The 25092-nt window shown below is 37.9% G+C and overlaps 4 protein-coding genes across 7 annotated transcripts in view; 2 read left to right on the forward strand and 2 right to left on the reverse strand.

Annotated features, from left to right (window-relative positions):
* Positions 1-697: 697 nt before the first annotated feature.
* LOC112460869 (histone deacetylase 6) lies at positions 698-8838 on the reverse strand. Of its 3 annotated transcripts, none has more exons than XM_025025781.1 (19): positions 8781-8838; positions 8023-8187; positions 7415-7834; positions 7170-7267; positions 6835-7008; positions 6550-6742; positions 6390-6449; positions 5776-5865; positions 5582-5688; positions 5342-5485; positions 4960-5066; positions 4416-4585; positions 3864-4204; positions 3586-3781; positions 3312-3441; positions 2442-3017; positions 2196-2359; positions 1788-2075; positions 698-1666 (listed from the first exon to the last, which is right to left on the reverse strand). In XM_025025781.1, the coding sequence occupies exons 1-19, from the start codon at positions 8781-8783 to the stop codon at positions 1574-1576; spliced, it is 3519 nt and encodes a 1172-aa protein (XP_024881549.1). In that variant the 5' UTR covers positions 8784-8838; the 3' UTR covers positions 698-1573. The 3 variants fall into 3 exon arrangements, with proteins under 3 accessions (XP_024881549.1, XP_024881548.1, XP_024881550.1); XM_025025780.1 differs by having other exon boundaries at positions 2196-2362; XM_025025782.1 differs by lacking the exon at positions 8781-8838 and adding an exon at positions 8482-8650 and having other exon boundaries at positions 2196-2362.
* Positions 8839-9475: 637 nt separating this feature from the next.
* LOC112460871 (pentatricopeptide repeat-containing protein 1, mitochondrial) lies at positions 9476-11809 on the forward strand. The gene is made up of 4 exons (XM_025025783.1): positions 9476-9723; positions 9949-11177; positions 11243-11548; positions 11658-11809. The coding sequence occupies exons 1-4, from the start codon at positions 9633-9635 to the stop codon at positions 11751-11753; spliced, it is 1722 nt and encodes a 573-aa protein (XP_024881551.1). The 5' UTR covers positions 9476-9632; the 3' UTR covers positions 11754-11809.
* Positions 11787-17817, reverse strand: LOC112460868 (protein virilizer). 2 transcript variants are annotated; one of them, XM_025025779.1, is made up of 5 exons: positions 17419-17817; positions 16723-16835; positions 16248-16614; positions 12343-15955; positions 11787-12177 (listed from the first exon to the last, which is right to left on the reverse strand). In XM_025025779.1, exons 1-5 carry the CDS (start codon positions 17470-17472, stop codon positions 11885-11887), a joined length of 4440 nt encoding a protein of 1479 aa, XP_024881547.1. In that variant the 5' UTR covers positions 17473-17817; the 3' UTR covers positions 11787-11884. The 2 variants fall into 2 exon arrangements, with proteins under 2 accessions (XP_024881547.1, XP_024881546.1); XM_025025778.1 differs by having other exon boundaries at positions 12343-15958.
* Positions 17818-17946: 129 nt separating this feature from the next.
* LOC112460883 (nucleolar pre-ribosomal-associated protein 1-like) overlaps positions 17947-25092 on the forward strand; it is a 9137-nt gene continuing 1991 nt past the window's right edge. The window contains exons 1-8 of the mRNA XM_025025808.1: positions 17947-18454; positions 18527-19115; positions 19444-19737; positions 19827-23181; positions 23399-23526; positions 23592-23801; positions 24043-24263; positions 24682-25078. Of these exons, the coding sequence (XP_024881576.1) occupies positions 18015-18454; positions 18527-19115; positions 19444-19737; positions 19827-23181; positions 23399-23526; positions 23592-23801; positions 24043-24263; positions 24682-25078 (5634 nt within the window). The 5' untranslated portion in view covers positions 17947-18014. The remainder of the gene's footprint in view (positions 18455-18526; positions 19116-19443; positions 19738-19826; positions 23182-23398; positions 23527-23591; positions 23802-24042; positions 24264-24681; positions 25079-25092) is intronic.

Consider the following 25092-nt stretch of genomic DNA (forward strand, 5'->3'; position numbering starts at 1 on the left):
ATATTAAAAATAATGATATTTACAATGGAGATTTACAGTAAAATAATGACTGATATAAATACAAAATTCCACATTTTTATTTTTAATTATTAGTACAGCTTCTTTGACAAAAAAATAATCTGCGTGTATAAATACATTTTATTAAAACAACTTAAAGTGTTAACTATGCAGCATTTTACTACAGCAAATACACAGAGGATAGTATTATACATAGAGGCAAGAACTTTCTGAAGTAAAGACAGGCAATCTATACTGCGAGTGAGAGTGAATCAAGAAGTGTAAGATAATGAGAATAATTTTCCACGTTTCACATTCCTATGTAAGATATATAATATAAATTATATGATTTATAATTATAAGAACCGAACATCTTATAAGAACCGAAACGTTAACTAAGAAGTAATATATATTGGATGAAGATAAAATGTTAACTAATAATTAAGTAACTGAAAATTATTTCTTTTTTGTTCGACTTGAGAGCTTAGACTTTGTGTGTACAAAAAGAAGACAGGTTTAATATATTTAATAAGATAGATATTTAATCTCTGAATCTGTGATCAAGAGGATTCTTTTACAGAAAGACCAAGAGTGGAGCGAAGCGCATAAATAAAATCTTAAAAAAAAAAGTAAAAACTTATGTTACCCTCTCTTTCTTCCAATCACTCTCACTTGCTCTCTTTTCCTTTCAGAACTAATATTGAAATTGGAATAAGTATTTTTCTAACATTGAAAAATCAAATAAAGTACACATTAACAAAAATGTAATTTTTCTCTGATATAATTTGTGTGATGTGTAGTCTTAGTCTTATTATTCTATATTCTGTCGTGTGAGTGATGATTTTAGTAGGCCTATTGTTAGACCGAGATCATTCTCGTGTGGGACGCGAAAAATATATCTATATATAAAAATATAATATACATAGTGTACCGGAAAATTTTCAGTAAAAGAATATTGCATATTTATAAAACAATTAAATAGATGAATTATTTACGAAAGAAACAAAGCTCAGAAATCTTTTTCTATTTATTGAGGACTAAATTTTTTTCGGAACACTATGTATAATTGTACAATCGAGTCAATATACGAGGTATTTTTAGTTTAGTACAACTAATAATTTCTATTGAAGCGTTAATAATAAATTATTTCAGTACATTGTTAACATTTTTATTATTTTGATTATTTCCAGTTTCGATACATATCCATCGGATTGAGTTTTTCTCCTTTTCCTTTTGTCTTTAACAGGACATCATTTTTAATTTATGAAAAATTATTATTTGTTCTCATATGTTATACGTATTAGATTTCTGAAAAAACTTGAGCATTTCAGTTAATCAAAAAATGTCAAAATTAATTTTTATATTCTCAAATTTTTGATTAATTTAATATTTTTGATTTAATATATGACTTTAATTACATTGCGATAAATATTATGTTTTATTATATTTATTAAAGATTTAGGTCAGATCATTTATTAGTTATCTTTTTTCAGATTTTTATCGCGCATCAAGTTGAAAAACCCAATCCCAAGAGACATTTTTAATTGAATTATTTAAAATATATTTCTTTGATTATTTAAGGTGTGTTTGAGTTACTTTCGCTATAAGTCCAAGGAAGCGCTTCATTGAACTTGCTTTGATGAGCCGCGTTCCTTGCTGCATATAATCGCTAAAAATGCAGCAATCATCAATATAAAAATTGTAATTCTAATTCTAATTTGAAAGTATTATTTACATTATCGTAAGCCTAAATTATCTTATTCGAATTTTAATTTTTTAAGGATACTTACAGGATTATCGATATAAGACTCGCAACCGTAGCACCAGACAGAGATATCGCTGAAGCTGAGCGTGATGGGATGCTCGTATTCCTCCGCGTGCTGCATCGCGTGTTGATTAACACTGCGAGCGCAGTGCACAGTGTAACACTGCAGGCAAATCCAATTCTCAGCGGTGCTGGTACATTCGGCACACGGCGAATTTACATCGATTCCACCTGAAGGAACCTCGTTAACTGTAAACAGATGCGGACAGTCCTGTAGGGGGACGACCGCGAACATCTCTCCCGTCGTCAGAGCCTACACAGGGGAAAAGATACAGTTATACTGATTTGTATCTATATATAAAATAATAAACATATATTTATCAGAAATCATTGACGAGAGAAATAACTTGTATTACAATAATAAGAGTTTCACCTGAAGATTGTCAGACAGATACTCCGAGAGAGTTGTGGATCGTGTCTCACGTTGTGACGATGCTGCACCCTCGTCATCGCGATCCTCGCGTATGTTAGAATTTCCTTGCTGGCTGCCTCTCGGTTGGTTCGTTTCGTTCACGCATTTTTGTACACTTTGCGAAACTGCTAATCAAATATATCCTTAGTCAGAGAATACAATAATTACTTTTATTAAAATTAATCAAAGCGTGAATTCAATATATACCATCCAGATTTTTCGTTTCGCTCTGCTTCAACTCGGGATTCCTTCTCGTCTCGACCGCTTCGCTTTTCATCGCGTGCAAATTTTTAATCTTAATATTCTCCACCTCGCACGTTAGCTTCGAAATCTCCTCGTCCGTCACTAGATTCAAGCAGTTCTTGTCGATCGCCAGATTCAAGTCCAATTTCTCGCTCTCGATTACCTCTAAGGCGATCTTCGATTCCGTTTGTTTCAATTTATCTGCGTTTCTTCCTTGCTCCTCGAGTTTATTCGGGATCGTCTTAAGTTTAGGAAGTAGTCTCTCTTTCGGTAAGGACATTCCATATTGCAGATTGGACCAGAATTTCTTGTGAGTCTTCAGTACATTATTGATGGAATTGATCGCGCTAGTGCAAGGAATGAGATTAGGGTCCAGCATTGGCAAAGGATCGCCCAGAAGGGCCTTGGTACACATGGTCATCGCATGGGAGATGGAGTTGATGTTGTAACCTCCTTCGAGACTTAGGATTATACGACCATTGGCTAGGGATGAGAGCCAATGGGTCAAATGACCATAGAGTTCTGGACTTACGAGACAACCTGACAAAAATAAAAAATAATTTTCTTTATAGATTATTAAAATATATTAAAAACGTGTTTTTATATAAAGCGTTGTCTAATGGCAGCAGGAGTATACAGTAAGACGTAAGCAGTAAGTTATTGACTAATGGGATTTTTGCAATTCAAGAACTATCGACTATGGTTGGTCAATAGCTTACTGCTTACGTCTTACTGTATACTCCTGCTGCCATCGTAGACAATGCTTAAGTTTTTTTCGTAAATTTTCAATACATTTTTTCAGTATTTCACGATAATTGATTTGCTAAAATTTACCTCCAAGTGTATCACCAATGCAAGCATCAAATCCGGCCGAAACTAGGACTAACTCTGGATTAAATTGATAAGCGATGGGCATCACAACTTGCTGGAAAGCCGCTATGTACTCAGCATCTCCCATTCCCTTCTGTAGATGTAATAAAAGAAAATGTAATGCAATTTTTTTAAATCAATTTTAAATTGCATCAAACTATAGACTTTCATATATTAATGTCAAACGATTGTTTGTAAAGAATATTTCTTAAAATGCTAAAATATACACATGTATTACTTTGTTCCACGGTATGTTTACGTTGAATCCCTCGCCTGCGTTTAAGCCAACGTTTGTATAATTAGCGAGCTTAGAATTTGGAAAGAAGCTTCCATTATCATAACGATGAACGGAGATGTAAAGAATTCTTGGATCTTCCTCGAAAATAGATTGCGTCCCATTTCCATGGTGTACGTCCCAATCTACTATTAAGACCCTATAAAGTATTTATATATTATATTTTTCTCATCTAATTTGTTCTTATCGCTATTCAAAGTTGTATTATTATAGTGTTATACCTTTTAACATGATGAAATTGTACAGCGTACATCGCAGCCACGGCAACATTATTAAATATACAAAAACCACACGCAATGTCTATTTCAGCATGGTGGCCAGGCGGCCTTACGATGGCCACTCCAGATTGACACTCCCCATTTAAAACTGCGTCCACCACTTGCAAGAGAGAACCGGTGGACAAGCAGGCGCTCGACCATGTTTCAGGATGAAGAAAAACGGAATTGTAATCCGAGGCTTGCTTTTGTAATTCCTTGAGCTTTACAGTCGATGTCCTTTTGATGTCATCTATATAGTCCATTGAATGGACCAAGGATAATTCTTCTACCGTTGCACTCCTTCCCTTTGTGATACAAAGAAATCATGAAATCATTATATTGTCTTCCTCTATAAAATCTTTATAACTTTAATTCATATTAAGTTAGGATTTCCTATTAATTTAAGAATTCTTTAAAATAAAATAATTATGTAACTTAAGTGATCTTGATCACTATATAGATAAAACTAAATTTATACATTATAAATCAAATATATACGTATATGTATCGTCATACTTGTAATAAATGGCATCGTTGTAACAAGTCATGTTCTTCGTGATTCTTATAAATGCTGGAGATGCGACTTGGTTTCTCTGGATGAGAACTGTCAGAAATGTTGCAATGCCTCTGCATCTTTTCATCATAGACGATACATACTTTATGAGGTGTTTTACGCAAATTTGTTACTGCAAAAATAAATATTTTGTAAATTAAATATTTAATAATAATAATTGAGCAATAATCAACTTTCAAAATATATTTTTTAAACTTTATAAATCATATAATCTGTTTTTACTATTAAAATCTTTATTGAATCCGTTCGAAATTATCTTTAACGATCGACGTATTCTAGATAAGATTAAAGATAGCCCTTATCTTTAATACATCTTTAAAACATGATAAAAATCCATTATACCTATATCAGAATAGAATATAATTTAATAACAGGATGTCAGATTAATATCAAGAAACTGATGCGGAACTCGCACTAAGTGTCACACGCAACAAGCAGTAAATAAAACATACATTGCGATTTATTTAAATACTTTTTAATACTTACATTGTATCAATTCATTCAATTGTTTCTCCACAGCTTCTAATGTTTCTTTGCTTTGTACAGGATAACAATTTCGAGTTTCATATTTTTCTAGTTTAACTTCACTGCCTCTGAAACAGCAGGAAGAAAACGAGCAATTTATAAAATATGTTAATAACGTTGATATAAGTTAAATAATTATAACAAGTAACAATTATAAAATAAAAATTAATATAATTAGGGTTTAAAACACACATTTGTTTGAAATAATTTGTTTAAGTAAAAGAAACACACAATTTATTTAATGAAACATATAAAAAACGCATATAAGTAATTAAAAATTTTTAAATTATGCTAATCAATCATTACATTTTTGAGTAATACGTAAATGTCTGTAGTTTCTTACTTGTACGTAACCATAACTACGTGCCGATTAGCAATCTCCTCTTTATTGTGCGCTACACTATTGATGCTGTATGTATCTTGGTATTGATAACATTTCCAGTATGGTTTATGAGCGTAGATCGCATTCAGGATAGTATCACGTATGCTGGAACGATAAAAGGCTTCGTAAAATAGAGTGAAAAAGAAGAATATTATTCTTAACATCGGGATAACAATAATTTAATAGATTAGATTGTTATACCTTAATGATGGTAACTCAAGTGTTTGCAGAACCGGGCATGGATCGCCTAATAAAGTTCTTAAAGTCAATGCTGCACTTTCTGCTAATGATTTCAGGCAATAACCACCCTATGTGTTAAAATATTGCGTTTAATATTTATATAGTACCTACGTAAGTAAAGATATAAACATATATTCAGAAATATATTCTTTCACCTCTAAAACCACGGCGACTTTTCCATTTGCCAGACTTAATAGCAACGATAATAAATGCGAATAGCATGCCGGAGTTATCAGCATTTCACCCTGTGTATTAACAAGAAAGTATTAATTAACTAATGAATTTTAAGATATATCTAAAATACTTTCTAGCAAGAATAAATTATTATAAAATTTAGATAATATGCCAAATATTAGTGATAAAAATAACATTTGTAATTAATATTAATACACAAAATAGTAATATAGATACTAAACAATATTATTATTGCCTCATATTGTCCCTTTTTCTTTGCTTTCTTTCACTTTTTTTTCTTTCATTCTTATCAATTAATTAAATTATACAAAATCTGTACATGTAAAACATGTAAATACAAAAAAAAAAGATATATTTTAAATAATTTCTTTAATTTATATTAAATAAAAGTGCTGTTAATATTACAAATACAGTGACATGAGTAGCATGTACAATACATTAATAACCTAATAAAAAAATACTATTACAACCTTTTCATCGCCCAATGCGGCATCAAAACCAGCAGAAACAAGGACGAGGTCTGGACAAAACTAAAGAAGAAATAAAAAAGAATAATAAATATGTGCAAATTTACCTCTGGACAACCCAGAGCCGCATCGTAACCTGCTGATACTATTATCAAATCCGGTTGAAACTACAATGTTAATACTTCCATTAAAAGATTAATTTAAATTAATCAATTAATTACTTTATGAATAAATTTTTATACTAGTAAAGGCTAACGTATCACATACCTCGTAAGCCATTGGCAATAAAACTTGCTGGAAGATTGCAATGTAATCGGCATTAGTCATGCCGGTTTTATTTAAAGGTATATTAAAGTTGTAACCCTCTCCGAGGTCCTCCCCGACATAATGAAAATCAGATTCCCTCAAGTTGGGCCAGAATTCACCATGTTCATAACGATGTATCGAAAAATAAACTACGCTGTAAAGAAAATTTAAAGTAATTATTAATTAATTTTCGAACAAATAAAACAATGTCTTAATATAAAATAATTGAAAAAAGGAAAAGTATACCGTGGATCATTGTAAAACATTTGTTGCGTTGCTTGCCCATGATGAACATCCCAATCCACAATTAGAATCCTATTCGCCAAACCAGAACTCAGAGCTTTCTCTGCTGCTAGAGCTACATTGTTGAAAAAGCAATAACCACAATATTCTGATTTCATCGCATGATGACCAGGTGGCCTGAAAGAATATTATTACATAATTATATTGTTACTAATATAAGTTAAATTAAATTAATCCAGAATTTACTTTTAAATTAAATAAAAGTAGATTGCTGAAGGTAAAATTGAATCAGATTAAATATTTTATCAATATTTTATATAAAGATCTTCACATATTACCTGATAATAGCCATGCCATTTTGTATTTCGCCTTTACAGATACTTTCTACTAGATTGATTGTCGAGCCAACAGCTAGTAAAGACAAGCTATACGTAGACTGTAAAAATAAAACAGATCTTGAAAGCTCTTTCGAGGTATATCTAATATTTTTTGTATATACTTAAGAAATAATATTAGTCGAAAAGTAAGCCAGTTACTTGATTACTTTTTACTAAAAGAAACATAGAATTACACTTCTACATACCGGGTGGATATAGACACAATCGTACTTGGACGACAGCAACTCCAAATTCTCAGAATCCATAGAGCCGTCCGTTGCCTTCAAAATATCAATCTGCTTCTGACTATGTTTACTTAGGAGCTCGTTCTCCGTGGCACGTCTCGGTTCGATGAATTTACACCTCTGTACCAGGCCCAGCTCCTCGCATCTCTGTAAAACTCGTGTAAATCTGGCTGGGCATTCGGGATAATTTGGATCCCAGAGGCACGAGTGCTCGGCCATGCTTCGGTCAAATACGAGGCCAGTCTCTTTTCGCATTGTCTTATACCCATCAATTGCTCTCTGATATATGTCTGGTACAAAGGTGCTGTTGGATCTCTCCGATAGCAGCTGTCGTTTCGCTGCTTCTTGCTTGGCGGCCAATAATGCAGCTGACGGACGAACCTGTCCCAGAATCAGAATTTTCATCGGAACATTACTTGAATTTTAAGATATTTTGAAATAACTTAAAAAACATTGCTTTTAATCACTATTACAGTCTATCATACATTCAAACACTTAGATTGGTACTTTTGCTGACTTTTACAACGTGCATAATTCTTAACAATCACCAAATAATAGATAATATTTACATTTTTCGACTTCCCAGACTTCTTCGTTTTCTTCGCATTCGTGAACATGTTTGTAGCAGTTCTTTGGCACTTGCTGGAATTCTCAATCACTTTTATCAGCTCGATCTCGCTGTCTGCTAATTGTTTAGCAGCAGTAAACAGATCCAGGTTCACTGTAGATTCGGTCTATAAAATTGTTAGATATAATTACACAGCGCCTGTCAGTTATAATCAATGTAAATAATAACACACATACAGTTTAGTGTCATAAAAAAAATCTCAAGGTAAAGAAAAAGTTGCAGCAGCTGCAAGAAAAGAGAAGCAAGAAATGTACTTGTTTCAATGTCAATAATTATTAAAAAAAAAAAATGGTTTCTAAAATCTTTATCCAGCAGCGACCAGATAAGTCTGAGCTCTCCAATCAGTGGGAGTCGACAAGGGTAAATTCTAATGGATAAAGAAAGAAGTAGCCAAATAGACCTGCTGTAACTTTTGTTGAATAAAACTGTGGGTCTTTTCCCGGATAGATTCCTTTGGTATACAACGTTAAGATCTATGACAATAAACGTAAGACTTGTTACGAAGAAGCTATTGGTCGAAGTGCAGACTGCAAGCGACGTATATACGCTCTATCTGTCCTTCTATGGGTATAGAACGTGATACGAGATTTACCCCTCCCCAACATGTGTTTGTTATCTCTTTTTCGAGAGTCAGCGATAAGATAAAAATTGTGAACAACTGGATATAAAGTTGTTAATTATAACGATAAGAGTCCTTACCATTTGCTTAATCGGCAGGATTTAGCGGATGTCGAAACGATACACCTCAAGTATAAACGTATAAACACTCATCGGACACCACGTCGGACAACACAGATCACATATTCGATCGACTTCTCTTGCCGAGACCGAGTTGAAACGATCCAAGGGTGCAGCGCTTTAAATCTATTCGCGTCGCTTCGTCGCTTCGTCCACTTTCCTATTTCTCTTGTTTACAAATGTTTACATCCGTCTCGAGACATGCATTTATTCCTGACGGAAGGTAGCGGCGTGTCGCGTGATGACGATGGTTGCAAATCTGTTCGTTGGATCTGCACTGTGTTTGCAATTAAATGTTAGAAAGAGAGAGATCACAAATAAATTTGTCGCGTTGCTAGAAATCTCGACAAATATTTGCCCTTGAAGAGATAAATATTTAATTTAAAAAAGAGAGAAAGCGAAGCTTTTGCATTCTGAGTGCAAAAAGTGTAAGCAATACGAACATACCTAGTTCCTCGATGCACTAAGGTATGTTCTTTTTAGCTGAACTTCTTGCACCATTTATCTTTTCTCCTTTTCTCTTCAAGTAGGGAGAGAAAGATGAAAGAGGAACGGCGCAAGAAGTTCATCTAAAAGGAACAAACCTATAAATTTGCACCATTTCTGGAGACTCGAGAATTTCTCTATCCTACAGCCAATCAACACACGCTTCAAAAATTTGCCGTGTGACAAAATAATTTAACCGGTCTACTGGGTATATACTGCTGCCATGTGTTTATCTCGTTTATTTCATTAAAGTTTAATACATTTACGAAACCAGATACTCCGATAAAGATAAACTCTCTTTTCAATGTGAATACTTCCGTTTATAAAATGTTTTGTCAAAAATTTCGCTCAACAATCAAACTAAAAAACGTCATAGGTTATGTCAGTGAATTAAATCACTCTATCGCAGCAAAACAATGTACGTGAAAGAAAGAACGAATAACGAATAAGTATTCCGTATTTTATACCATATATGATTCTCCTTTTTCCTAATTATTTTTAGAAAAAAATATTTTTTAATTTTTTATATATAGGAAGTATACATGTATAAAATTTAATAATAAAAGAATAGCTATATTACATAGTAATAGAAGAGCATATAATCATATGCGAAAAGAAATTTAATAATATATTTATTACGCAGGCAAGAATGAGCGTTTGCAGCACAGATCTCTACTCCCGGTCAGCAATTTTTGCACGCAGAAGCTCCCGAAGAGCGCCGATGTCTTCGGGGATATCTCGGGCAGGAAGTTTGAGCGCGCTCCCATGGACGAGCGCGAACAGGAAGAGGAGGATTTTCAGGATAGGGAAGGGTGCATTCCACGTCGACTGAAGCCGAGCATGGGCCAGTACGCTAAGATGATCAAGTCGAATATATCTAAAAACGATTTGAATTCCGCTTTGAAAGTGCTCGATTCGATGATGGAGAACCACGACAAGCCCACGTTGTACTTGTACAATCTTCTGTTGCGTGCGTTTGCCAAGCAGGGCGACATAAAGCGATGCTTCGGTCTGTACACCAAGGCGAGGAAGCGCGGATTGCAGCCGAACGCGGCGACCTACACCAGTCTGTTCAATGCGTGTGCTTTAGCCGACAACAAAAAGATAGCTTTGGAACATTTGAACAACTTTCGAAAGTCACTTTCTCAGCAACAGTTTCCAGCGAACGAAACGCACTACAACGCTATGGTAAAGGCGTACAGTTGGCACGGTCAGATCGTCGAGGCATTTCAGTTGGCGGACGAGATGAGGGACAGATCTATTCCCATCGGGGAGAGCACCTACAACTCCCTGTTTCACGGGGCGATTTCTGACAAGGAGGCCGGCCTGCGTCACGCTCTGATCGTGTGGCACTTAATGCACCTGAAGAATATTAAGCCGACTTTGACGACTTATAATCTTCTCCTGAGAGCGATGAGAGACACCAATTTGGGAAATTTGAAGCCCGACGATGTCCTTCTCTCGGGATTGGACCAGACTAGGATTTCAATAACAGAAGGCGAGAGGCCAGATCTGCTGGCCTCGCCGCCTGTTATGAGCACACTTTTACCGTTAGGAGAAAAACAGAACATTATGCAACGTGACACCGCTGCAAATATATGGAAAAAATCGGTAAATTTGAACGATGTGTTTATCAATAATCGTCTGATTTTATTTGGTGGTCTAGAAGGATTTCTGGATCGAATGTTTAACGACGGTGTTAAGCCCGACGCCAAAACCATTACGTTACTCCTGGATTTAATTCCGAACTCGACACCCGCTGAAGATCTGCTCATCAAGGTTGCAGATGACAAAAATATCGAACTGGATATCGATTTCTTTAATATGGTCATTAAAAGGCGCAGCATGCGATTCGATTACAAAGCTGCAAAGGTAAGTGTTAGAAACTCCTAATTAGCCATTCGAATGTCGTACTGATACGATTTTTAATAACTTAGGAGGTCATAAAAATAGCGGAGAAGAAAAGGCTCTCTCCAAACGTAATGACATTCGGGGTCTTGGCGCTTGGTTGTCAAGAGTGCGGAGAAGCCCAAGAGTTCCTGGCAGGAATAGAGGCCTTTGGCTATAAACCCAATTCTGTAATCATGGGTACTCTCATCAAAACAGCTTGCCATAAAAAAGATTTTAAATATTTGTTGTTTGTGATGAACTATATGATGGAAAACAAGATGAGACCCAGTGAGCAAGCCGTCAAATCCTTAGAGGAGTTTTCGAAAGAATTATCGAAGATGGAGAAACCGACAGTACGTTAACAAAATATTTGCTATGGCTACTATTAGAATTAATCCTTTCTTAAGCATTTAACTTTTAATAAATGAAAGACAGATGTACACTTATAAAATTTTTTTCCAGGGAAAATACAGACTTCGAAAACAGAAGCGTTTGGAAGAGAACATTGAGAAATTCGAACAGCAGTATCCTAAATGGCAAAAGACGATAAAACAGTGACTCATTACAAGACGAAATATTATTTCTGCAAAATACAGCCTTTCAAGACAAATTTATATATTGTTGATATAATTGATATGTTTTGTAAATATACACATATATGAAACGAAAAGGGGACAGACAGTAATAAATTAGCGAAGGTACGTGGGACGAATTTCTTGGGTCCAGGGTCGACTCCTGGTACCGCTGCTGATAGCACGCGACGGGCACGTTCCACGGATGTTCAGCTTGTTGTATCCGGTAGGACCGGTTGGCTGAGCCCCGCATGTTTCCAGCGCCACGAATTCATCCACGTGAAGAGACGGTGGTCGCGAGGTATTGGGCGGCCTCGATCGGAAGGGATCGGACCCTCTACCCACTCCTCCGCCTACTGGACCACCTCGTAGAGAATTGGCGAACTGTGTTCGACCTCGCACTGGTGTTACTAAAAGAACAGAAAATCGTCAAATCTTTAATCAGGAGCACTACATAATTTAATATAAGAATTTGATGATGTCGATTAAAAATTGTTAATTTTATTTCGTTTCAATATCTTAATATTTGTAAGTATGTAGAAAAGTCATCTCTGACAAATCTTTAATGATCTTACCAAATGGTTGTTTTGATTTTGCCATTGGGGAAATCTGTTTTTCCGTTCTGCTTTCCTGTTCTTCATCCTGGGGTTTTGATTGCAGAGGTTGAGTGGCGTCATCAGGAGGTATTTTAGAACATAGGTTTTGCGCCTCCGCTAACAGATTAAAGTCAGCGGGCAGTAATTCAGTGGCGAGCGCTAACAAGTCTACCGTATCTTCAGTTTGTGTCTGATTGGCCGTGAGTGCGAACTTCTTGGGTCGGACTGGACTATTATTAATCGTACATCTTTGTGAGAACTGATTCAATAGTGCTTCCGGGGTTGGCAACAGAGGCTCCAACATCTCCGGGATAGGTTCTTTTTCTTCTTTCTCTTCGGCGCTTCTCAAAATTTCTGTCAGATCTTTTGCGCGTTTCAATTTCTCTAAGGGATGATCGTTCTTCTCCCAAGATATCAAGAATGCCAATTGCTGCGCGCGTAGATGCAAGGTCCTCGCTTCCGAGTCAGAGGCGATTAGGTTTTCTAGGAAAGTCACGGTCAAACCCACGACGGGGTTTGTTTCGGACTCTTCCAAGCTGGACACGTGGTCTAAGAGCGCGCGCAAGGCTCCAGGGTTGTTTTCCAGGCAGCTCTTTACATGATACAGACCATAATTGTGGTTGCTGAGGGACAAGAGTATGTGCAACGTATTTTCTATCACATCCAACTGGAACTTTGTGCTGATTGCTAGGATATCGATTAGAGCCGCGAGGATAGATAAAAGAGGTTCCTTGCTGGGCACCGAGTGCGTCAGTCTCTTCTCCAAAGGTTCGTTGTCTTCTTGTACTAGACTGAGGCTGCAGTTACACAGAGTCTCGAAGATGCTGAGGATCTCGTATTGTACGTTAACATCGCTGCTACTTTTCAGAGTAGAGCACATCATCTCGATAACTGGCGGATATTTTTGATCGGACTTTACTTGCGCTCTGGACGCCGGGCTGGTTAAGGTCAATAAAGTAGCTTTCATAGGCGCATGTCTGGCCAGATCGCTGATTAGAGCGAGAATAGGAATATTGTTTTCTAGAGGAGTGGCTGCTAAAATACCATCTAAAAGACATCTTCCAACTAAAAGAGCTGTCGGTGCTGCTAGGTCGCTTAGTTGCTTGCAAACTGTCGATAAAAGAAGTAAGACGTCTCCGTTCCAACTCGTGCAGAGTAGCCGAAGAGTTTCAGTGAGATTCGCTGCCTGAGCTTGAAGATGTGCTGACCAGAGTTTTCTTAGGCCCAGGATCCTCGTTGCGTCTTCAGTAGTGGTCTCTTTCGGCGTTAGAACAGGTGGTAGCAGACGAGCTAGCAGCTTTAGACCCGGCACAAAGTTGCAAGGACGGAGGGAGATCATCTTTAGAACTTCGCCAAGCATCTGAGTCCATAGTGATTTGGCCACGTTGCCAGAACCGTCGGAATCAACGGCCTGGGTGAAGACCAGAAGCGTTCCCACAATTTCTTCGGACAGAGTCTGCACCATTAAGTTAGACGGGATGGCTTCGATCAGGGAATAGACTCCGAGCAACGGAACGACGGCCGTAAGATCTTTGAAGTCCGTCGCCATGCACTTAACAAGTCTCTCGAGCAACGCCCTGGTCAGCTTCACGCAAGGAAGCAATAAGGCAATTAACGCCATGCCTCTGCGACCAGTCAAGGCAGGACGATGAAGGAACGGTTGTTCATAGAACTCGGACACGTTTGCCATTACGGCAACCAGAGCGGTGAGGCCGTCAGCAGCAAATAGTTGAGTCAGAGCGTTCCTGTATTTCAGCTCAACATACGGCTCCAAAGGATCGACGTCGTTATTTGATGGGAAGATGAGATAATGCAGAATTCTACAGGCGGTGATTAACTGACCGGGAAGCGACGCAGCCTTCTCAGCGCTTTTCCTGATAATCGTCACCAACGGGGAGACGTCGCAGTAATCCCAATGAGAAGCTTGGGCCGCGACTGTCAAGTACGATATTACGTCCCTGAGGATGACATGCTCGCGAGCTTTGTCCAGTATCAATTCCGCACGGTTCTGGAAGATCTCTACCCTATCGGAATAACGAACAACTGCGGAGATCACTTCGGCGGCGAACTCGCAAAGATTAGAATCCGACAAAAAAGGGATCAGAATATCTATGAAGTCATCCAGAGGCAGAATCGTGAGAATGGCCCGCAAACCATCTGGAAAAATGAGGAACGAGTGCAATCTCTTCAAAATCGTCCAGTCGGAAGTTTGTCTCAGGCGAATTAGACACTGCGCGACCTGAAGACGCCACGCTAGAATGCGCCCGGCGCCTGGTAGATCGTGTTTCAGAGCTTTCAGTATCAGTCGAACTACTTCGACTTCCCTCAACAAGTAGAACAGGCCTTCCTTAGTATTGGAGAGATGCAAGAGGAAGCGACGGATTAACTTGATCATCTGCAAATCACAATTCGGAGAAGATAACGCCAGTAGAAGATGATGGGCCAATTTATGATGTTCGAAATAAGCCACCAGATGAGCGCGAGGATTGCGAGTGTGCTCTCGTTCGAATTCCATCTGGGCACCAGCTGGCAACTGGCGTTTAGGCTGCGCCATCAACGTCGGAGCGCACACGTAAACGTTCATTAGCTCTGCTAAACCGAACTCGTCGAAATTCTTGATTTCTTCTAGATACTCGTACACGTGGACTTTGCGGAAGAGTGAGCTGAGGGCGTATTTGAGTCTGGCCAGCTTTGCCGAGTCCAGCATCGTTAGTGCATTGCTATACAGATTGTTCTTTAGAAACTCCTGCACGATTATCGGGCTGATCAATGCGGCATCGAGGGCTCGCAGAGCGGAAAGTTTCACCGGTAACGCCACATTCTCGCGCATACAGAGGGATAGCAATTTGTACGGGGCTTCGACCTTCAACAGAATTACCGGGCCCTTCGATAATCGACAGAGAGCCTCCGCTAAGCGAACTCCCACCTTCACGTGACGCACTTTATACGCTGGTTGTGGTTGGGCCCTAGCGAGCTCCATATCTAAACTGGCATTGACAATGTCAGTCAAGTCATTGATATCGTTTACGTCGGAGTCAAATGGACCCAGTATGGCGCACAAAGTCTCGCAGTTGTGCACGAACGTTTCCTTTTCCTGACCGGACGCATTGTGGAAATGCGAGACCGATTTGGAGAGGGATTGTAGAAGCTCTCTGATCTTTAACAAAGTCTCACGGTTCACGCGAGTGTTTTCCAAGTTCTCCGGCTTTTCCAAGCTTAGCAAATCGGGCGGCACCATCGCGTAGATTTCATCGATCTGCGATGCTTCACACTCAAATTCGGCTGTAGACGGAACATCGTCCGTTATTATGTCCTCGTCCGATAATATCGGCTCGAAAGGCTCGCCAGTTTCCGGCTCGCTAGCTTCTTGCTGCTCCGCTTCTTCTTCTTCGGCGGAGATGGACTCGGGACTCAGAGAGATCAGGGATTCAAGAGGTGGAGACAAAGGTCGCTTCGACGATTTTTCGCCTGCGTTGGACGTCTCTTCTTCCCATTGTCTCGATTCCGTCTTTCCTGTGTCCGATGTAGACGTCCTGGACGGTTCAACCACCTGGATCGGTTGTGGCGATGGAGTTGCCGTTATGCATGTTTCCTGCTGATACAGTTATGCGCTCAAATTTGAATTTAAACGAAAGTTGAATCGTTAAGACGATAATAAAAAAAAATAATAACGTATAATTACAACTGTTCTACAATTATCGAATCAATATGCTATCAGAATCAAATGCACATTAAATAACAAACTATATCAGAATTGAAAGACATCTAAAGTAATATGCAATGTCTCTTGTACTTTTTCTAGATAATCCTTTAGATATTTTTATTGTTTGGAATTTGTTTTAAACGAACATCGCGTTACAATATCAGCAAGCAGATTTCCTTACCGATAAACTCGTTTGATGCTGATTCTCGTAATACCATTCAGACTGCTGCTCGGAAGGAATTTGCACAGCAGTTTCAGGATTTTCTTCTATGGAGCTGACGCAAGCGGTGGAGCCAGCTGCCGAACTGATGACTTCCTGGGGATTGTTCAGTGATTTGGTTAGGGTACCGTACACCGCCAACGTTATGGTGGTATACCATCCTCTCAGCACCAACCCATCCGTTGGTATTTGTTTCCGTTCGCATTCCAGCTGGATGTGGATGTTCTGCTTGTACTCTAAACCACCTAAAAACTCGAAGGTGGAGGCTCCAGGTTTGCTGAGATCGTTCACGAAAAACTCGATCTCGAATTGAGAAGGATTGGTCGCTCTAAAAGAAAGAATGAATTTCTTTGTATTTCTCAGAAGTTCGAACACTAATATCACTTTATTAAAGAAGCTCCTGTAGTTTTCAATGCCAAGAATAAAGCATAATTACCCAAGTCGCACTCCTCCTGGGAAGTCTGCCTGTACTCTGGCACCCAGAGGAATTATTCTTACTTCGCTAATATAAACAGGCTTGGGAAATTGCACCAGGTCCAAATTCAATTCCTGGAAATATGATATCAACGTAAACATCATGTTGCCCAATACGTCATGTAAATTTTCAAGGAAAAGAAAAGATTATAAAAATTATTTGTTGGTAATGTGTTTTCAGAAAATTTTGTTGTGAGCAAGGTGATCTAGAAATTTTTGAGCAGTTTATTTCTAAATTAAATATAAACGTTCTTAGAAAACAAACTAAACTCTTTAAGAATTAACCAACATTTTTCTATATGCAGTACACAATGTACATACAAAAAACATAACAAAATTGGCGAATAATAATTTTAACTCTAAAAGATTAATTTTTAAATATAAATAACAATTATCGTAACAAATCTCGTTTATCCAAATCTGTATTCTCTTTGCGTGCAGCAATTACAAAGATAAATTTTAACAAAATTGAGAAGTATTCTTTCTGGTAACAATCATAACCTCAAAAGCATATTGTGCGATTAAGCGTAATAGAGAAAAAGCATCTTTTCAATTCGTTTTTACTTTTATGTGTCATCGGGGTAAATTTTAACAAAATCGTCAATAAACAGCTTGTCCTCGGATTCAATTAATCGTTATTAAATGAATGTAAACAAACCTCTGAAATTTCGTGGGAAAATGTATCGAAGAACAGCAATTCGGTGTTATCCATGTTTCACGAGTAAATAACTTTCGGATAACATAATACCTTAACAATTAATTTCTAATACAAAACTGATTAATTTATTCTACTTTTCATTTTATCCGTTTATTTTTTCCGTACTCGGTATCGGTGTATATATATACGTTTTAAGTTATGAGTTATATATACTCGTACGTCAAACTAGCACATTCTGCATGTCAAATGCTTTCTCGTGTAATTTATTTTATAACATATCGTTATATTTTGTAATACGTGTTACAATAAATATTACACAGTATCTTGTTATATTTTTATTAATATTAAATTGTACACATACACATTCCAATTATTCCAAATGTACTGACAGTACTGACACTTGACAGCACTATCCGAAAGAAGTGCTGTGCGCTGTGCGCTGTCTCCCTCCGATAGAATTCCTGATTGGCTTTTCGTAGCCACGTGACCGGCGTTGCTAGTGAGCTTCGAGGCAGTTCGAGGCGGAAAGTCGGGAATGGTCGGGAAAGTATGGCGGCGCCCATAAAGCACGTGCGCGGATAAACACAAGTAAACACATGAGAATGGATTCGGCTAGTAAGCCGAAGAAGAAGGCACGCAAGCGGACCTCGAGAAACGAGGATGAAACGTCGACGAAAAAGGCAAAGATCAACGGCTCTCTCGAGGAGGTACCTGAACCTGAACCTGAACGTGACGTAGCACGAGAAAACGTAGATTTTGATAAAAATGACGCGAAGGACGAGGCTGCTTGCAACGACAGGCAGGATATATTTAATGGACAATCTCTGAGAACGCTTTTTTCCACCTCCGCCGACTTGACTGTGTTGAGGAAGTTCGTGACGATATGCAACGAGAACAAGGAGAGGGATCTTGCGGCGGAGTACCTGCTCGCCGGCGGCAGCGTTCTCGAAGTTCTGAGGCTGTTGGAGTCTTCCGACAAGAAGAGTACTGCCAATGCTACCATTGTCTTCTCTGCGATCCATATTTTACTCATTAGGCATGTATATTGATGCAACGCGCATGAGAATTCACACCTTTACTTCATTCAAGGACATTTTTCTGGTTGTAGGATTTTGACGGAGTGCCCACAGCACCACAGTAGCGCGATAGAAGCTTGTCGTCATCTGTTGAATTCGTACATGTCTGTCGTGCACTCCATGCTTTCGACTCAGAGCAGTAAACAGCGTAAGGTGGTGCTGAGGCTGCTAGCGGCGATAGCGTCCTTGGACAGCAGCCTATCCAAGGAGCTGCTCATCCATTTGTCGCTGCAGCAGCAAACGTTAGAGAGCCTAGCGCAACACACCAAGCCCACGGATTCTCAAAGTGTTCGAACGTGCTTCATTCACTTTGTTCTTGCCTTCCTCGTGGAGGGAAACACGCTGGTGATCAGAACGCTCTTGGACAAGCGTAATATGCTCTGCTGCATCTTCTCAGATTTGCTGTACGACACGAAAGAAGTCGTCACCTTGGTTCTCACCACTGTGAAGACGTACGTGCTGGAGAATACTGGCGTAAGTAAAACGACAAAGATGCACGTATTTTCCATACCTGCTGTGTTGAATCTGATATCGTTGTACAATTGGAAAGGCCCGAACAACTGGCCCAAAAACAAAACTCACACTTTCGATGAGAGCGAGAACTTTCGAGCGGACAAAGAGGTAATTGTCACTATCTCTTTATTATAAATTACGATGTTTATTCTAATAATTATAAAGTATGTTATCATCTACAATATGACTTTATGTCAAGAATTAGTTTAATTGCAATATCAGTCAGAATAAAAATTTATTAAAATGTATACGAAGAACAATTTTACATATTGATTTATTGAAGTAATTCTGACAAAAGCAAATTAAAGTATATATTCTTTAATTGAGGAGCAGTATTGTGAAAAATAAACTTTTAAATAATCTTTTACGATATTAATTCACGGCTATTGAATTTCTTGTTATTACTTTTCTTCTTTATTCTTCCCGCTTAATTTAGGTCATTAGTGACATAGTTCATGAGTTCTTAATTACTTTGTTAACGTCACATCGTTATGGAGTTATTTTCCATGACCGAACATTGGGTGGTTCGCGAAATAAACACAATCAACTGGTACATATAGTCCTTCAGAACTTGGAGAAGCCTTGGGAACATGAAAAGCCATCAGATCTGATTGTTAGGATAATGGGTGCCTGCCCAGATCTTATTCGTTCGCAATATAATGCCATCGAACCGTTTCTTGAACCCAGAGTGTCACTCAAATGGAATTGTCTTCTCAAATTTATAGGGAAGGTGAGAGATGCTTCCAGGTGTGCTGCTAAATTGATTATTGTTTTGTGCACTGTCTTTTCAGTTTGACTTATCATATGTTCTTTTCGCAGATAGTAAAATCAGTCGATCCAGTTAGTTGCCTCAAAACTTGCGCTGTGGAACTGAAAGCGAACAATTTGATAAGTGCATTACTTTCTCTGGCGGTTCCAAGCACGATTGTAAAAGTCGCTATCTTACCAGGATTAGATCACGATAGTCTTTCTGTTAGACACGAAGCTTTATCTCTTCTTCTAATAATTGCTAATCAGCTGAAAGCTATTTCTTTAGCTGCAAAAGAGTTCTATAAAACATCCATAGTTCAAAATCAAATAACAGATTTTATTTTAAGGACTATCCCCACCTTGGAAACTATCTTACGAATGTGGAACCGAGCTTTTGAAAATGACACTAACGTAAAGGCTTCAGAAAACGCAGAACGCATTCAGGATCCAGAATTAGTGGATCATCTTGATGTTATCTTGAGCGTTCTTCATTTGTATCAAGATATATGTCCAGAGTTATTAGACATCTCGACAAATTTACAGCCGAGTTTGTTGCTATCGAATTTAAATAGCCTCCAAGATGATGGAGACGATGGAGAAATCACCAAGATAGAGAAAGTAAATTGCATGAAAGTCAAGACAATACAGTTCCTGCTTGCCTTGGACTCTTCCATTTTTGCGCCAAAAGAAAAGGCTTTCAAGGAAGCTCTTGTCTTCTTGATATCTCTGATTCGTCAAAAAGATCCGTCACCGGACAGCTACAATGCTACTAGAAAACTGCTAAACGCAACGGGTTTGTTTGAAACCTGTGAAGATCAACTAGATATTTGGATCAATGGCTTTTCAGTAGTCGCGGATTCCAAAGAGAATGAGCAGTTGACGCAGTGGTTCATGTCTGTCCTGAAAAGCGCCATTAAACACATTGACAAGTATATAAATATCATAACGCAAGCGGAAGGAGTAATAAACGATCAGATATCTAATCTCAACGTCAAAACGGCGGAGGATATAATTAATGAACTGTTTGATAAAACTGACAAAATTAGTCTCTGCCAAGAAGAATTATCTACAGTAGGTTCGTCTTTAATTAACGGACAATTTAGTTTTGACGAGAAGAAGGATGATACAATTGATGATAGCTTTTATAAATTTAAACAAGAAAATTCGAAAGATACTAAACTTGTTAAGTGTGTAACACAGAGGAACGAGCAAGTGACCAACTTTGATACAAAGGAGATAGAGGATGCGATTAATCGGTTACTTGACAAGGTAAATCTAAAGAACTTTCCTTTTAACAAAGGTCAGCCGAATAAAATTTCATCTACAATAATATCACCTTCAATGAATGAATTTACTAATTCTGATATAAAGAAAACTAATGAGGTAATTGGCACTCTTTTGAATAATTCCGGTAAAGAGAAGAGAGAGAATCATTGCAGAATGCAAGCGTGCACGGCAGTGTCACCACTTTTATGCTGTGCGCTGCAAAAGATAAATGAGAAAAATTGCACCCCCACGATCTGGGCTTATTTATCCTATGTAACGGTCCATACTCTACATTGTCAAGTCGTGCCAGATCTGCTGGTTTATATGGCAACAGATTTGATTAACCTGCCAGTTTATAAATACTTGCAAAGTTGGTCAAGTAACAAACAACCTATTTCCTTGAAGGATAAGTTGCCGTCTTTAAGATTATTGCATAAACTGAGTAGTATACTGTTGGCAGATTCCAAGATGGACTTGATTGAATTTTCTAAATTGTTTAACGATGGTCATTCGACATTTTGTTTTAAATACAACGGCAAGGAAGTTACTATTAAGTACTCCTTATCTTTGTACGATGTCAAGACGTTGTTAAAAATGACTGTATTTTATTTAGCACAGTTAGCACAGTCTAAAATCTTACGACAAACCCAGAACGAAAATTGCAAACTTATGCTTGCGTTTTTATTAAGCATTCGACAATCTGACGAATTGAATCAAAATAACGTAGCAACACTTGAAGAAAATGCAAGATGTATCTTCACTCATCCTATTTTATTGCATTATTTCTCGCCATTTTGTGAAGAAACTTCGAAAGATTCGATGGAATATATGATCACTGAAACTATCCTGAAAGTCTGTGAGTCTGTTTTGAATTTGTACAAACATGATGATGCAGGGATCTATATTTTTTTCGCGTTTAAAGACAAGTTTCTCACGCAATTGAGGAATATTATTGAAAGGAATCCTTTGAAAGCCTGCAGTAATAATTATGATATCGCCATTGATTTATTGAAAATATTGCAGCTGGGAACGATGGATATCGCGAGCTTGTTGTGTGCCTTGATGAAGTTGGAGAAGATTGTATTTATTTCGAGCGATAAAGAAAATCTGTCTATATTCGGACACGTCGTTCCGGTATTGTTGGACATGTATTGCAGCAAGGAGTCAAGACTGCGTGACACGATGAACGAGCAGTTCGTAGAAAAGTTTAGCTTACACTTGGTTTACCTGAAGTCCTGTAAGATAAATCACGTGGAAAGGTGGGAGCAAGCCTTGGCAAAGTATTTATCCATCTCTCCGCATAATGTTTCCGGTGTCAGTACCAATACTTTTGCATTGTTGCTAACAAAAAGTATTAACGCGTCCACGATCCAGCTGATAACGACCTTGATCACCAAGAATACCAGACTTATTCCATCGCTGGTGAAATACTTCCTCAAGGAGAACGTGAAGCAAGACATTGTGTTTCCAATACTGAACAGCAATTTAAAATACAAATGGAATGAAAAGTTTCTTCAAAGTCTTCGCGAGCGTTACGGCAGCGACATCGCCGCGTATATGACCGAGCCACAAAATCCCGTTTCCTGGATCGAAGAAAACGCGGCAGCGATCGTCTATCTCATCGAAAGCACTTTCGATCTTGTCCTGTGTGAGAAAATTTGCAACAACATTTCCCAGAACGGTGACAAACTGGATATGGTGTCCGTTTGTTTCGTGCAATTGCTGGAAAGCGTATATAAGAAGTACGAAAGTTTGATAACGGCTAAAGAGAAATCTTTAATGGATCTGATAAAGGTATTGTTGCACATAATGACTTCGACATTAAAGAAGGAGTCGAAGAACATGGAGAAAATCAAAGTTTTATGCGAGAAGCTGAACAGCGCGGTGATTCGTTTGAAAAAGACTGAAGATAATTTTGTCTTCAGTTCGCTGAGCAAGAGTTACTCGTGGCCGCAATTTACTAGGTTTTCCTTAAAATTAGGTCTGAAAGACGCTAAGGACGAGGAGACTCAATCGAACGTATTGAAAACCCTGAGCAATTTATGTGATATCGCTTATGGAGATAATGTTGACGATGAATATATGAAGACGCTATTCGAAATGACGACGTCCCATTCGGAGTTTGTTAATATTATGCTTGGGTCATCCGCTGTTAAAGGTGAGCTTGCCCGCGCGTGTTCTATCATCAAGAGGGAACACGTGGAAATATGCTTATTCGACCAAAAAAATTTATATTTTTCTCCAGTGATACAAATTCTAATTGCGTCATTTAAAAATCAGTCTTGATTCGCGACTCTATAAAGTATTAAAATCTTGCAGGAATTTATCGTTACATAAATAAGTTTAATCTTTGATGACATTTCATGACATTTCAGGCGACCTGGTCGAATTACTGAGAATACTCACTCGAAAGAATCACTCTGTAATGACTGCCTCGCACGTGCCTCTTTATCTTGCGGCTTACAATGCCACCCTTTGTCACGTTGATCAGCGCATTTTGCAGGTAAGAATCACGATTATCGCGCGTCATTGAAGGAATATTGAAGTTATAATATCTAATTCTTTCAGATTCTTCAGTATTATGAAACTCATAATGTTAAGCTCCAACAGTACTGGCCGTACTTATGGGGAAACGCCGCAGCAACACGTTACAGCGTAAAGGGAGAGACGGATACTGCTCTGTGGAGGCAACCTTCCACTTCCGAGATCTTTAACTTGTTCAATAAGGACATTGTCAACGAGACTATAAAAAATTATCCCATACACCGAGCAATAAAGGTAAATAATCCGAATATTTTTTCAAGAACGATATCAAAATTTTAGACAAATTTTTAGTATGAGATATTCGATCTCTACTTTATAAACCTTTTTTAAAAATAAAAAATAAAAAATCAAATTTTTGTATAAGTTGCCAGCAAGGAAAAGGCGAGAATTAGATACCTCGTAGGACGTGATATCGCTTAGATATTTGTCGTTTTTCTTTGGAGATTAATTAAAAATTCTATTGTTTTTTTTGCAGAGTGATGACTTACATGAGAATAGTAATGTATATGATCCAGCATTTTATCTGCCGTTACTGTGTACCCTATTAGCAGAAAATAATATCGTCGCGTGTCACAAAATAAGCCAGAGTGGTGCATTAGCGTTAGTGCTTGCTACATGTTGCAGTGATTCAAGCGATATTCGGATGACAGCATATACCATCATCTCTAGATACTACTTTCACTTGGAAGCATCTAAGTACAATAGCAATTTTAGTAATTAAGCGAGAGATTAAATCGGCTAGATTGCGTTATGATAAATAATAGGTCTTTTACAATATGGAACTTTATTATTTGTCATAATTTATAATTTAGTCCATTTATCAGTAATTTAATTACTTATTTATTGTCAAGTTATTTTAATGTCAAATTTTAAATTCAATTAGTTTAGTTTTTTTTTATTATTATTGGTCTTTCTTTTATGTTCTACTTTTTTGTAAATTAATGCAATTTACAATTTGGAGGTTCTTTTCAAACTTTATATTAAAAGGGCAGATATCTTTTTCCCATCAATTGCCATATAAATTAGAAGTATATTTTTTAGATCTCTATAACAAATCCATATTTCGGCAAAAAAGATTTGATAAAAAAACGATCTAAATTTTCTTATTTACCAGGTCTAAAGAAAAGTTATTGTGGATGCGTTTAATTGATGCTATGCGAAATGGAATCGCTTCCTTAAATTGTCCATTGAAGGATGTCCGGCTGAGTTGCCTAATGACTACCTTCCTAGCTAGGGCCTCACTGATCGCCAGTCAACCTCTGCACCCACTTTATTCGCCCTTGCACACCTTCCTAATGGCCAAAACCGCGCTGGACCTAAATACCATACCGGAACTGCTGCAGTTGTTGCACAGCTCGCATGTGGAGCACAACGCGCATCGGCATTGGATCTTGGAGAACATCCGGGACGGCATGAAGGAGGAAAACGATGTAAATGTGGCCCTGAAATGCGTGTTGTTCAAAATTCTCCTAGATTTTCACACTTGCGCACTGTCGGATACCAAGACCAAGGTGAGCCAATCCTT

Source organism: Temnothorax curvispinosus, unplaced genomic scaffold (assembly GCF_003070985.1).
Source record: "Temnothorax curvispinosus isolate PA1 unplaced genomic scaffold, ASM307098v1 QBEX01010917.1, whole genome shotgun sequence".
Classification (NCBI taxonomy): Eukaryota; Metazoa; Arthropoda; class Insecta; order Hymenoptera; family Formicidae; genus Temnothorax; species Temnothorax curvispinosus.